This window comes from Nicotiana tabacum, chromosome 4 (genome assembly GCF_000715075.1).
Source record: "Nicotiana tabacum cultivar K326 chromosome 4, ASM71507v2, whole genome shotgun sequence".
Classification (NCBI taxonomy): Eukaryota; Viridiplantae; Streptophyta; class Magnoliopsida; order Solanales; family Solanaceae; genus Nicotiana; species Nicotiana tabacum.
The window spans coordinates 60,594,831-60,610,359 of record NC_134083.1 but is presented as its reverse complement, the minus strand read 5'-3'; the positions used below and the strand labels follow the sequence as shown (position 1 = coordinate 60,610,359).

General features: G+C 38.2%; 1 protein-coding gene across 1 annotated transcript; it reads left to right on the top strand.

The window, feature by feature from the left end:
- Positions 1 to 2,568: 2,568 nt before the first annotated feature.
- LOC142179942 (putative mitochondrial protein AtMg00860) lies at positions 2,569 to 2,985 on the top strand. The gene has a single exon (XM_075250843.1). It carries the CDS (start codon positions 2,569 to 2,571, stop codon positions 2,983 to 2,985), a length of 417 nt encoding a protein of 138 aa, XP_075106944.1.
- The last annotated feature ends 12,544 nt before the right edge of the window (positions 2,986 to 15,529 follow it).

The following is a 15,529-nucleotide window of genomic DNA, read 5'->3' as shown; positions in this document are numbered from 1 at the left end:
TTTCATTAACACTCAACTCACAATTGAGTCTAGAGATTCTGTTCAAGAGTAATTCTTCCATTTTTACTCTTTAAGTTTCTCTTCTTTCTCTTTTCTTAGCTCGATAATTGCTGGAACGTATCATTGGTATCAAAGCGAGTGATTACTTGGATGGGAAATGGGCGATCACAGTACTCGTATGGCAGAATTACGCAAGGATGTTAATGCTCTCAAAGGATCGATGGACACTGTGGTCAATTCTATAACAGAATTGACCAATTCTGTAGAGTCGAGAATGGCTCAAGCCTTGGAGGAGATCAAACGAATGATGATGAATAATGGGGGAAATCCTGTCCAAAATGGCCCAGTTGTGGATAGGAATGAAGAAAGGATAGAAGCTCGAGCTCCCAGACCTGTTGAGAATCCAAATCCTACCAGAAATTATCAAGTCGATGTGGCTATCTCTAGGTTTGATGGGACTGGGTTAAAATATTGGTTGTACAAATGCGAGCAATTCTTCGATATGGATGAAACTCCTGAGGAATCTAAGGTCAAATTAGCTTCGTACAAACTGGAGGGTTGAGCATTATAATGGCATCAAAGTTTCATGAAGTCTAGGGTGACAAGGGAATGGCCTCGATAGGGAGAGTATGTAAGATGTCTCTATGCCAGATTCTGTTTGAGATTATGTAGATAATTTTGATGAATTACTTTATAGAGTCGAGTTACAAGAGGAGTATGTTGTTAGTTGTTTCCTAAGGGGTTTGAAACAAGAAATTGGTCTGCCTGTTAAGATGCTAGGTCCTAGGTCTCTAGCCAAAGCCATTAGTTTAGCCAGAATTCAAGAGCAAACATTAGAAGTGCAGAAACAAGTTTTTTCTTCTAATGCCATCCTTCCTACCCCCAGAAATGTTCCAAGATTTTAGCCTGCATCTTTCTCTCATCAAGGAGGGAATCACCTGCCATTTAAACCTTCTCAAACTTTTCCAAAACAACAGCCTTCTTACCCTAGCAGTTCTAAACCAGCCTACAAAAATCCTAAGCTTTTGACTAGTGCTGAGATGGAGGAAAAAAGAAGCAAGGGGTTATGTTTCCATTGTGATGAGAAATACACTGTGGGACATGTGTGCAAGAAGATAAGGCAATTTTTCTCTATGAAAGTTGAAGAAGGAGAGGGAATGGTTAAAGTAGAGGAAGATGTCATGTTGGATCCAGCAGAGTTGTTAACCATGTTAGCCCAAGGCCTAGAAACTGATGCAGAGGGGTCTATACTACCTCATGTATTTGTGCATGCCATGAATGATGCACATGATTTTAGGACCATGAGGGTGACAGTGTCGGTCAAAGGGAAGGCAATTCATGTGCTTATTGATACTGGTAGTACCCATAATTTCTTGGATCTCAACACTGCCAAGAAGTTAGGGTGTGTTCTGACTGCCATAGCTCCTTTTGCAGTATCAATAGCTGATGGTAATAAGGTGCAAAGTCATTATGTTTGCAAAAAATTGGTGTGGAAGATGCAGGGAGTCTCCTTTGACTCTGATATGCTTGTATTGCCTATTGGGGGATGTAATATGGCTCTGGGAATCCAATGGTTGATCACTTTAGGTGATATCCTATGGAATTTCAGAAAACTCAAAATGGAGTTCACTATCATGGGCAAGAAGATCTCTCTAAGGGGGATTTAACCTCCTGCTGCTAAGTTTATTCAAGCACGAAGAATGGACAAGTTTCTTGCTAAGCCAACAGAGTTATGCATGATATCAGTGGGGGTACTAGCAGAAGGGAATTCAAGTGAAGTTGCTGGGTTGTTTTCACTAGTAGGCCAAGACCAAGACCAAGAAAAGACTGCAGAACTAGACTTGATTCTGCGAGAGTACAAGGACATATTTGAGGAACTTAAGGGACTACCACCTTCAAGGTAACATGATCACAGGATTGTTCTAAAAGAAGGTACTGCTCCAATAAACAAGAGACCCTATAGATATCCAGCTATTCAGAAAGATGAGATTGAAAAAATGGTAGATGAGATGTTGAGTTCTGGGGTGATAAGGCACAGTACCAGTCCCTACTCTTCACCTATTATAATGGTGAAGAAGAAGGATGGAACATGGAGAATGTGTGTGGATTATAGGGAGTTGAACAACAATACAGTAAAGGATAAGTTTCCAATTCCTGTTATTGAGGAGCTGTTAGATGAATTACATGGAGCCAAGTATATTTCAAAGTTAGATCTAAGGTCAGGGTATCATCAAATTAGGATGTTTGAGCAGAACATTCCTAAAACAGCATTTAGGACTCACCATGGTCATTATGAATTTATGGTAATGCCCTTTGGTTTGACTAATGCTCCTTCCACTTTTCAGAGTCTCATGAACCATGTCTTTCATCGTTATCTCAGGAAATCCATTTTGGTTTTCTTTGATGATATACTCATTTATAGTTCCAACTGGTCAGATCATATGATTCATTTAGAGGAGGCTTTCTAGATATTAAGGTCTCATATGTTGTTTGTCAAAAAACAAGTGTGCTTTTGGAGCTACACAGATAGACTATTTGGGCCATGTCATCAGTAATGAGGGAGTGGCCATGGACCAACAGAATGTGTCAGCTGTATGGAGTTGGTCTCAACTAAACACATTGAAGAGATTGAGGGGTTTCCTTGGTCTTACTGGGTACTACAGAAGGTTTATCAAGAACTATGGCTTGATTGCTAGACCACTGCATGACTTACTCAAAAAGGGGAGCTTTGTTTGGAATTCATTGGCTACTGAAGCCTTCGAAGCTTTGAAGAAGGCTATTACCTCTGCTCCTGTTCTAACATTGCCTGACTTCTCTAAGGAGTTTGTAATAGAAACCGATGCTTCAGGTGAAGGCATTGGAGCAGTGTTGATGCAAGACAATAAGCCAATATCCTTCTTTAGTAAAGGGTTGTCAGAAAATAACAAAGCTCTATCAGTATATGAAAGGGAACTCTTGGCTTTGGTAACTGCAGTTCAGAAATAGAGACCTTATCTTTTGGGCAGGCACTTTGTGATCAAGACAGACCATCATAGCCTTAAGTAACTTTTGGAACAAAGAATCACTACTCCCAGTCAACAAAAGTGGTTGGTGAAGCTATTAGGATATGACTATACCATCTCCTATAAAAAGGGGAAGGCAAATCTTGTAGCAGATGCTCTTTAAAGAAAAGAGGAAGCCATTCAACTCTTTAGTATTTCTGGAGTCTCTTCACAGTTATTGGAATCTATCAAGCTCAGCTGGGATCAAGATCGACAATTGCAAAACTGATACATAGTATTCGGTCATCTTCTAATCCCAAGCCTTATTATTCCTTCACTGGGGGTATACTAAGCAGGAAGGGTAAGATGATGGTAGGAGCTGACTAGTCCTTGAGGAAGCAGCTATTAACATTCTATCATGACAGTTCTATGGGAGGTCATTCTGGAATCACTGCTATATACAAGAGGATAAAACGGGATTTCTATTAGAAGAAATTGAAGCAAGATGTTTACAAACATATAAGGGAGTGTGACGCTTGTCAAAGGTGCAAGGGAGAAAATATGGCATACCCTGGCCTACTCCAGCCTTTACCGATTCCAGAAAAGGTGTGGCATGACATTTCTATGGATTTCATAAAGAGTCTACCTAAAGTTGCGGGTAAAGAGGTTATTTTGGTGGTGGTGGACAGATTGAGTAAAGCCGCTCACTTCATGGCACTCAAACATCCCTATACAGCTCTAGATGTAGCTCAAGGATTCATGGATAGAGTGCTTAAGCTACATGGTATGCCCAAGACCATAGTTTTAGATAGGGACAAGGTTTTCACCAGCAGGTTTTGGCAGGAGTTATTCAAATTAAAGAGAGTTTCACTCTTAACTTCTTCCGCCTATCATCCTCAAACAAATGGGCAGACTGAGGTTGTTAATAGATGTTTGGAGTGCTATTTGCGATGTACGACATTTGAAAAACCTAAAGATTGGCCACTATGGTTACCCCTAGCAGAATGGTGGTATAATACCACCTATCACTCAGCCACAAACATTACCCCTTATGAAGCAGTCTATGGACAGAAGCCTCCCCCACTCCTTCCATATATGCCCTTTGACTCTCAGTTAGATGTGGTTTATAGAAATTTGCAGGCTACGGAAGCTACTTTGAGGGCTCTAAAGCATCATCTAGAAAGAGCTCAACATAAAATGAAGATGCAGGCAGAAAAAAGTAGAACTGAAAGGTCCTATAAGGTAGGTGATTGGGTTTTCATCAAGCTTCAACCATACAGGCAGCTTTCTTTGAAGGATCATGCCTACCAGAAGCTCTCAGCAAAGTTCTTTGGCCCATTCAAGATACTAGCTAGGGTGGGATCTATTGCTTATACCTTAGATCTACCCGCCCATTCGAAGATTCACCCCACCTTCCATATATCCCTGCTGAAGAAGAAGTTGGGCTACCACACTGCCTCTGCAGTATTGCCTATCGTGCACTCTGACTCTGGCCATGTTCTATTGGAACCTGAAGCTATTATGGGCAGGAGATTAGCCAAGAAGCATGGCAAGGCTATCACACAAGTCTTGGTGAAATGGTTGAATGCACCACCTGAAGATAGCACTTGGGAAGACTTGCACTCCTTCAAGTTGAAGTTTCCTCAATTCAATCCTTGAGGACAAGGATTCTTGAAGAGGGGGGTATTGTTACGATCCTATTAGTTCAATTACTAAATCAGTAGTTAGTTGTTAAATCAGTAGCTCACGCAAGGAACAAGAAGCTGGGTAGTTAGAGTTTGTTAGAGGTAGTTGGAAGGTTGTTAGGCATGTGGCTTCCAAAAAGTTAGTTATAACTAACTTTCCCGCCAAACGTATTAGTATATAGTTTTGATTCCTACTGTTGTATTGTTCAGTTTTTGTGAAGTTTAATATCAATAAACTAGCCTTCTCTCTTCTCTTTCATTAACACTCAACTCACAATTGAGTCTAGAGATTCTGTTCAAGAGTAATTCTTCCATTTTTACTCTTTAGGTTTCTCGTCTTTCTCTTTTCTTAGCTCGATAATTTGACCTTATAATGAAGGAGATATGTAAGTTTTAATATTTATAAATAGTGCAGATTTTTAAATACGAATTCAGTGACAATTTCGTAATTAATCTGAAAAATCTGGCAACCCAATAGTTTTAGTAAAATGACTATAAATTCCCCATACGATGCCCAAATTCGACGATGCTTTTTGCTATGGCTCCGTAATTACGATACGGATCTAATTCTTCAATCAAAATAGAAATTGGAGAAAATTTTCTTAATGTAGTACCATTTATACTTGAAGAAACGACGTCGAAACATAAGAAAAAACAAGCGCAACACAACCCAAACCTATCTGAAGCTCACTCGAGGCCCTCGGTACATCAACCAATAATTCCAACAAGTCATATATCACTACCTGAACTTAGTTGAACCTCCGAAACACCCAAAACAACACCAAAATACTAAATCAGCTTCGAATTCAAGCTTAAGAACTTCTAACCTTTCAAAATTCGCCAATGACGCCGAAACCTATCAAACCACGTCCAAATGAACTCAAATTTTGCACACACGTCACAAATGACACTACGAACCTACTCCAACTTTTGGAATTCCATTTTGACCCCGATACCTAATTTTCCACCATCGACCAAAATCACCAAATTTCTAACTTTCGCCAATTCAAGCCTAATTCTACCACGGACCTCCAAATTATATTCCGGACACACTCCTAAGTCTAAAATCACCCAATGAGTTCGTTTATTCATAAGTCAACTTCCGGTTGACTTTTCTAACTTAGCTTTCTAACTAAGGGACTAAGTGTTCATTTCACTCCAAAACTACTCCGGACCCAAACCTACCAACTCGATGCAACTCAACACAACTGAACAATACATAAAGAAGCAGAAATGGGAAAACAGGGCTATAACACTCGGAACGACTGGCCGGGTCGTTACATCCCCCCCAAACAAACGTTCGTCCTCGAACGTGCCAAGAGTTGTTCTCAAAACCATCAAGAACTCTCTCTGAACCCCAATGGCACAAAACCAATCCGTCAGGACTGAATCCTTCTAACTCAACCAAGCTACGCAGACCACCAAAAACCCAAGGACATTGCCACAAAACACCTGTAGAACTCATTACCTCATACACACCCAAAGAACTAATCATACCCATTATCATGCCGATCCAGCCTACTACCAAGATGTCATATCTATCCGAGTTCCTTCTGAATTACCTTCAAATTGATACTTTGCCCCGCCATAACACCACAATCCTCAACCCAGACTCACCATACGAGACCCAAGCATAAAACCACAATGCCCTATGGCTCATAAGTCGCTGAATACTCTCTTAAATATCCCCAAAAGTACCACAAGCACGCACTCACACAATCAACACCTAAGTGCTCAAGCTATAGTCAAACCCCGACATCGAGTCCTCCAGACTAGCCCAACATCAACACACAAAAATCACATCTCGCACCTCATCCTGGGAATCATAAGCCGTCGAGGCATAACTGATACTGAGCACTCATGTGCGCATACGAATACGTGGAAGGAATTCAAAGAGTTACACTTCAAGTTGAATCAATACCGCACAATAAGAATCTAAGAATGTGAAATTTCCTAAAGGTTCTGTAGCCTCTCAAAGATAAGTACAGACGTATCCGTACCAATCTGCAAGACTCTACTAAACCCGCTCATGACTCGTGAGACCTATGTAACCTAGGCTATGATACCAACTTGTCACGATCCAAAATCTAACCATGGTCGTGATGGCGCCTATCGTGTTACAAGACAAGCCTATTTACTAAAATATTACTACTAAATCTATTATAAGAATTTAATAAAACAATACCAACATTTGAATTTTTCATAAACTAAATCAACTCTAAATATAATTATAGAAAATACGGAAACGAGCCCAAAACATCGGGGTGTCACTAAGTCATGAGCATCTAAAACTATGAACTAAGATATATAAGCTGTCTAACTGTCCAAAGAAAGAAATGACAAGAGGAGTAACAAGGTCCTGCGGAAGCTAACAGCTATGTTGCAGTCTCCAAAGATAGCCGGTCTGAACTCAATGATCGTCGCCTTCTAACTCACCTGGATCTGCACATAAAGTGTAGGGTGTAGTATGAGTACAACCGACTCAGTAGTAACAGAAATAACTAAGGAACTGAGCAGTAGTGACGAGCTAAGTAAAACAGTCCAATTATTTATTTTCATAATTTAAAAATAAATAGAAATAAACAGGTAAATTCCATAACTCAGTAAATGCCATAAAGAAGTTTAACAGATAAATGCAGCAACAACACAAATAAATACAACCTCACAGCAGTGTCACTCCATCACTCGTCACTCATTCTCAGCACTCAACACTCAAAACAATCAACACTCTGCGCTCACTGGGTGTGTGCACATACTCCGTAGGGGCTCCCAAAGCCCAAACGCTAAGCACGGACAACTCGCGTGCCATCATATCAATACCTGGATCCGCACGATCAACTCACGTACTACGCGGACAACTCACGCGCTATGGTATCAATACCTGGACCCGCACAGTCAACTCACGTGCTACGCGGACAACTTACGCTCTATGATATTAATATCCTCACAACCAGGGACTCGGCCTCACTCAATCATGTACCTCACTAGCCTCACCATCATCAACAAATAAGGGAACACAGCCCACATCAAGTATCACAACATATTAGCAAATAATAGAGACTGAGGTAAACATGTACAATAATTTCTATGACAGAGTACAAATAATGTGAGCATGAATAAAGCCTAAGCATGATCTCTAACATGACGGCAGACAAGTTCAACAATAAGTAACTACGTAAACACAGATGATGGCCATGAGGCTTCTCGGGACGGACCAAGTCTCAATCCCTCGAGGTATACACCCACACGCCCGTCACCTAGTATGGGTATCACCTCCAAACAGTCACACGATATCAAATTCTCCGGGTTTATACCCTCAAAGCCAGAGTTAAAACTGTTACTTACCTTAACAACGTAAAATCCTACTCCGGGATGCCCTCGTCTCTGGATTCAGTCTCCAAAAGCTCCGAATCTAACCAAAAATCAGAATACTACTATCAACATAGTCTAAAGAATGGAATTCCACAATAAAAACTACATAAATATGCCAAAAAGGGGGAAATCGGCCAAAACCCGATCCCCGGACCCACGTCTCAAAATCAGTCAAAAATGATAGAATAATAAACCTCGCCCTCTCCCGAGTCTAACCATATAAAATTTATCAAAATCGGACTCCGTTTGGTCCCTCAAATCCTCATTTAAACTCTCCAAAACTCAAACCCTGACTCCCTTAATTTCACTTTGAAATCATCAATCAAATCCCAAAAATGAAGACGGATTTATGAAATATAACCAAAACTGAGTAGATAACACTTACCCCAATCCTTATGGTGAAAATCGCCCCCAAAATCGTCTAAATCCGAGCTCCCCAACTCAAAATATGATCGAATGATTAAACTCTCGTTTTATATATTTTTCTGCCAGCTATTCTACCTCGTTTCTCATGCCAAACGATACCGAAACACACTTTTTATGCCTCCAATGGATTTCTTGTGAAATTTTAGTCAAGTTAGGCTTTTGAATCACTCAAGTTGACCTTTTAATGAAGGAGATATGTAGATTTTAATATTTGCGAATAGTGCAGATTTTTAAATACGAATTTAGTGGCAATTTCTTAATTAATCTGAAAAATCTCGCAACCCAATGTTTTTAGTAAAATGACCATAAATTACTCATACGATGTCCAAATTCAACGATTCTTTTTGCTATGGATCCGTAATTACGATACATATCTAATTCTTCAATCAAAACAGAAATCGGAGCTCATTTGCTTAATGTGATACCATTTATGCGTGAAGAAACAACGTTGAAACTTAAGAAAAACGAGCGCAACACAACCCAAACCTTTCCGAAACTCACTGAGGCCCTCGGGACCTCAACCAATAATTCCAACAAGTCATATATCACTACCTGAACTTAGTCGAACCTCCGAAACACCCAAAACAACACCAAAACACCAAATCAACCTCGAATTCAAACCTAAGAACTTCTAAACTTTTAAAATTCGACAACGACGCCGAAACCTATCAAACCACGTCCAAATGACCTCAAATTTTGTACACATGTCACAAATGGCATTATGAACCTATTCCAACTTTCGGAATTTCATTCCGACCCGGATACCTAATTTTTCACTGCCGACCAAAATCACCAAATTTCTAACTTTCACCAATTAAAGCCTAATTCTACCACGGACCTCCAAATTACATTCCGGACTCACTCTTGAGTCTAAAATCACCCAATGAGTTCGTTTATTCATAAGTCAACCTCTGGTTGACTTTTCTAACTTAGCTTTCTAACTAAGGGACTAAGTGTTCTTTTCACTCCAAAACTACTCTGGACCCAAACCTACCAACTCGATGCAACTCAACACAGCTGAACAACACATAAAGAAGCAGAAATGGGAAAACAGGGCTATAAATCTCGGAACGACTAGCCGGGTCATTACACTGCGAATTAATGGTTAACAATTTTCTATTAAGATGATTCATTCCTACTGTTAATGAGAGGGAATGAGAGTTGCCTCCGGTAAAATTTGAGCTGCATCCGGATACAATGTGGGTCATAAGGGTACTTCTGTAATTCTAATGAAATGAAGAAATGCTATTGGCTGAAAATTTTGATTATTGTAGCTCCCTTAGAAATTATTGAACAAGTTGAACAATTTACCTTTGCTTCATATCCCACGTGATCATGACACGCGTAAGGTTCATAACTTATAAATGGGCCCCACACGCCAATACAGTTCAACACTGTCTGCTACGTTTCACATGGCTCAATTACGTGAACTAGGGGTATTCGTTGGTCAGTACGGTATGATATTTAGATATTTTATTTCGGTATTCGGTTTCTTAAAATGCTATACCAATACCGTACCTAATTAAATTCGGTATGGTTCGATTTTTCTCCTTTCGATTTCGGTTTATTCGGTTCGGTAACTTCGATTTATTTGGTTTGAATACTAACTAGTGCGTAGAATCATAAATTATAATATTCTTAATTAAAACACTCAAAAGTACAAAACTAAAAGGTTTGTTGACAAAAATTTTGTCCAAAACCAGCAAATATCAATCCAGAGAGAAAATTATACATAAAGGAATAAATTAGGTCATTAGAATGTCTTGTTACTTGCTTAGAGTTAATTGATGAACTTATAAAATAAAAGAAAGTAAAATTTTAGATTTTTTATATTTATGTTATAATTAATAATATGTGTATTGTGTAATATAATATATATTTCGGTACGGTATCGGTATTTCGGTATTTTATTTTCAAATACTAAATACCATACCTAATACCAAATTATTTTTAAAACTTAAACCAAATACCATACCGAATACCAAAATATCGAATACCAAATACCAAAACTTTCGGTTTCGGTACGGTTATTCGGTATTTACCAAATTATACACAGCCCTAACGTGAACCAATAAGAATAAATGGGCCTGCTTTTATTACAAATCCATTTGCACTGTGCCAAATGCCATACACTCTCCTAATGTTTTTAAGTAAAAATAGCACGGGTTAGTCAGTTTTCGCACTGATAATTTAAAAATAGCCCGCATTTGCAAAGACATTGAAAAATAGCTACTATTTTGCTACAACACGGACCGGTCCAACATAATATACTGGAGATTGGTGCACATGCGTATGAACTTCCAGCATATTATGCTGGAACTCCAACACGCGAAAAGTTCCAGCATAATATACCGGAGATTGGAGCACTTGTGTATGAACTTCCAACATATTATGCAGGACCGGTATATTATACTCAAACTCCAGTATATTATGCTGGAATATTTACCGGATTTTAAACAGTATTTTCGTTCAGATTTATCTTTACATGAAAAGTGGCTAAATTTCGATTACTTTTAAAACTGTGGCTATTTTTCAATTACCAATTGTAAATCTCGCTATTTCTGAATTTCTCCATTTTTTAAACCAATAAGAAACAACTTTAGAGAATCCAAAAAAGCAAATGATGCTTTGGACTTTTGGAGAAAGTCTTTGAGTCAGAATATATTACTTAGAAAATACTATGAGAATAACATGTTATTAAGTTTTATAATACATAGCTACTCACAGATGGATTTAAAACTTAAATTTATTGGGTTCAAAATTTAAATTTAATGAATTCAATATTTAACATTGTTACCACTAAACTCATTATAATTTAGAAGTTATAGCTTCATAATTTACTTTTGTTGACATTTTAGTGAATTGACTAAAAACTGTCACGACCCAAAATCCCACCACAGGAGTCGTGATGGTACCTAGTCTCTAAGACTAGGTAAGCCGATTTTCATTATATTTTTGAAGCCATTTTCTTTTAAACTAATAGCGGAAATAATTACAATATACAACCTCCCAAGACTGGTAGTACTGAGTCACGAACTCTAACTGAATATATAGAATGATCACGAGGACCAAATATATAATACTGTTGGTTTACAAGTTAACAGTACAATGAAATGAAAAGACTCTAAGGGACTACGACGATCAAGCAGCTCTACCTTGAATCCTTACGATCTCGCTTTAACTCTGCTCAAGTCTGTTATCTTCAATATCCGGCTCTACACAAAAATATGCAGAAGTATAGTATCAGTACGCCACGGTCGGTACCTAGTAAGTATCAAGACTAACTTCAATGGAGTAGAGACGAGGTACAGTCAAAACACTCACTAGTCTAATAACATGTGCAATATAATATACAAAATACTAAAAAACAGATAGCAATAAGGGCAGGATAAAATAACCAGTGGTATGCGCAGCAAGACAACAAGAATACCATAAACATCACTCAATAATTAATAATACATGTACGCCCAATTAATTCAAGTTTTTCAATTAAATATCTTTCACACATAATTCTTACGAATCAAACTCTTTTTCAAAAATAATTTCCTCAAATAAACATCTTTCGAATATAAAATTCTTTCAATAAATATCTTCAAATATAATTTCCTTAAATAAATATCATTCAAATACAATTCTTTCATATAATTATTTTTGAATAAAACTCCTTCCAAATAAATATTTTGAATATAATTCTTTCAATTAAAAGTCACCATGTGACACCTCATTTCAAAATCATAAAAATACGGGTCTCGGCCTATTTTCATATTTTTCATAAACACGGGTCTCAGCCAATTTTTCATGTTTCCACGACATCTCGTGCCCATAATTAAGTCATCATATTTTCCCGGTACTTCGTGCCCTCATTTCATATCACAACTGCACGGACAACTCATGTGCCAAATATCATTATCATTTCATCACAGCACCTCGTGCCCACATTTCATATCTCAATTGCACGGATAAGTCACGTGCCAAATATCCTCATTATTTACTCACGGCACCTCGTGCCCACATTTCATTTTATAATCCGTCTGGCCGTAGCCACAGGCTCTCAATTTCAACATAAATCAGATTGTTATCAATTTACCAACAACAAAACAAATTGCACAAGGTATAAAAATAAACACAAGAAATTCACAACATCACATGAAAATCATTAACACCACAACCCCACATCATCACATATCGTCCCTAACAATAGCCACGATTATTGCTCCTATTGCCACCCTTATCGCTCCTATATCTACCCTTATCGCTCCGCCCAGACAATATCAATAGCCACCCTTATTGCTCTTATTGTCATCTTTATCGCTCCTATTGCCGCCCTTATCGCTCCGCATAGACAATATTCCAACAACACAACAACAGTGAAATGCCACCCTTATACCCACATAATATCAACGGTAAAATGCCACACTTATCTCCTCAAAATAATAATTCACACAACACAATAATTTACACGACAAATTATCACGACAACATAACAAAATCAATTCACATTACAGTTTGCTCAAGGGCCACAACAAATTCCAAGGATATATCAAAATCAATTAATTTCACAACAAATAGCCAAAAGCTCCACACAATGTGTACAACACCCAAAAACAACCAATAAAGATAGAAATTACTCAACATAAAGCAAAGTCTTCATTAAATTTAAATTTTTAATAATTATATAAACACCTCTTCTTAAGCTCATTTAATTAATTATTTGCAGAGAAAAAATTCATAATGAAATTCAATTCCAATAATTATCAAACCACCAAATTCACGGAATTACATAAATAATCAAGTAACAATCACATCAAATTGTCATATAACAACAGATTCAATAACAACAAGAATTTAGGAACGACAAATAGATGATTAAATATATACCAACAATTACCCAATTTACCACACAATATGCTCAAGACTTTAACTCAATAAAAATTATTGCATATAAGCCGAGTACGTACTCGTCACCTCGCGTACACGGCTTTTCACATTTCACAAATGGCACATAAGACTCGATGCCTAAGGGGTGATTCTCCCACTCTAGGTTAAGCAAGACACTTACCTTTTTAAAGTTATGCCGATATTTCAAAATCTCCTTCTTGCTTGAATTGACCTCCGGACTGCTCAAATCAGCCCCAACTCTTCCTTTCTTCTTCGCGTTCGCGTTGCCTTGGCCACATTTGCGAAGGCTTGCCCTGCTCCTTCTTCGCGTTCGCGTCCACAGCTTCGCGTTCGCGAAGGCCAAACCATCAGCCCCTCAAATTCCTCTTCGTGAACACGGGACTCCCTTCGCGTTCGCGAAGAAGGAAACCAGACTTCAACAACAACAGTCCAAACAGCTCCAATTTTGTCTGAAACTACCCGGAAACACACCCGAGCCCCTCGGGACCCCGTCCAATCATACCAACCTGTCCCATAACATAACACGAACCTGCTCGAAGCCTCAAATCACATCAAACAACATCAAAATCATGAATCGCACCCTAGTTCAAACATATTGAACTTTATAACTTCAACTTCTACCATCGATGCCGAAACCTATCAAATCATGTCTGATTGACCTCAAATTTTGCAACATTAAGGACCAACTCCCACATACGGAGCTACGGAATTGACAGAACTCCATTCCAGAGTCGTCTTCACACGGTTTCCACTACGGTCAAAATCCTAAGACTTAAGCTTCCTTTTTAGGGACCAAGTGTCCCAAATCACTTTGAACCATCCGGTAACTGAATTAAACCACGCACGCAAGTCAATACGCGTAATACGAAGCTGCTCCGGCCTTATGCCACCGAACGGGACTTAAATTCTTGAAACGACAAGTCGGGTCGTTTCATTCTCCACCTCTCAAACAAGCATTCGTCCTCGAACGTGCTAAGAATCTTTCTGAGTACTTTAAATTACTGAGTATATTCTTGCACACATACTTATTGGCGATTCTACATTCCTGAAATTAGACGGGTCCGACAACACCATCTCGATTGAGATTATTTCTTTCTCCATTCTTATAAGCTTTAGAGCAAAAATCCCTAACTCTCCAATCATTTTCAAAATGCTTGATTTTTACTTCGACGCACGGTATTAGTCTCAACTGGCTATAGCAACTCGTGCCTATGCACACATCAACTTTCTTGATAGTGTTAAAGTACTTCAAAATTTTCTGGGGGTATTTCATTCTTCCCCGCTTAGGATCATTCGCCCTCAAACACATAACATAATTTATCTCTTCTTTTGCATGTCTCAATCCCCAAATTTTTACTAACTCCCAAATTTTTTAGAATTTTTGGCAGAGTCTTCCCTGTAATTGGGTCTATCCACCTGCTAGAGTAACACCAAAATAACTCCTAACAACACATCCACAACCCAACAAAACACCACAAGGTATATATCAATAACACTAATCTTAGTATTGCATTATCATAATGATATCAGGACATGAAGCACATCATATGTATGCTCATAACCACATCTCTGGTCTTAAAAGTTGTTCATAATTAATTTCAGTATCATCAATTAATCTCATATTAACCACCACCTCATTTCGAATTTTCACAACAATGACAACAGAATGTGAGGCATGAAGACCTCATGATTGCTTACTCGGATTAATGAGTCACATCTAACGCCACCTGGGCACTCATCTCATAGGTTAAAACTTAATGTTTACAACACGGAAAAGGATGAATATGCACAGAAAAATATACAAGAATTATCAAATAAGCCTAACAGGCATGACTCCCTATTAATACTATTGTACAATTAAATTTCACACAAGGAAAACTTTTAAACTCATAAATATTTCACCACAAGGACCTCGTCCTCACATAACTTCCATCGCGGCTTGCAGCCCGGTTTAAATATTTCACATCATGTAAAAAAATGCGAGGATCTCATCCTCAACTCTGAATCACAAGTATGTTGCACATTGTGCTAACTGAAATTTTCAATTTTCTTTCTTTCTTCTTTTCAATATATTTCATAAATAATTTTCACAACATATAATGAACCCTCATACCGGTAGGGCATATAATTCATAAAAATTGAAATCAATTATTCTTAAACACATTA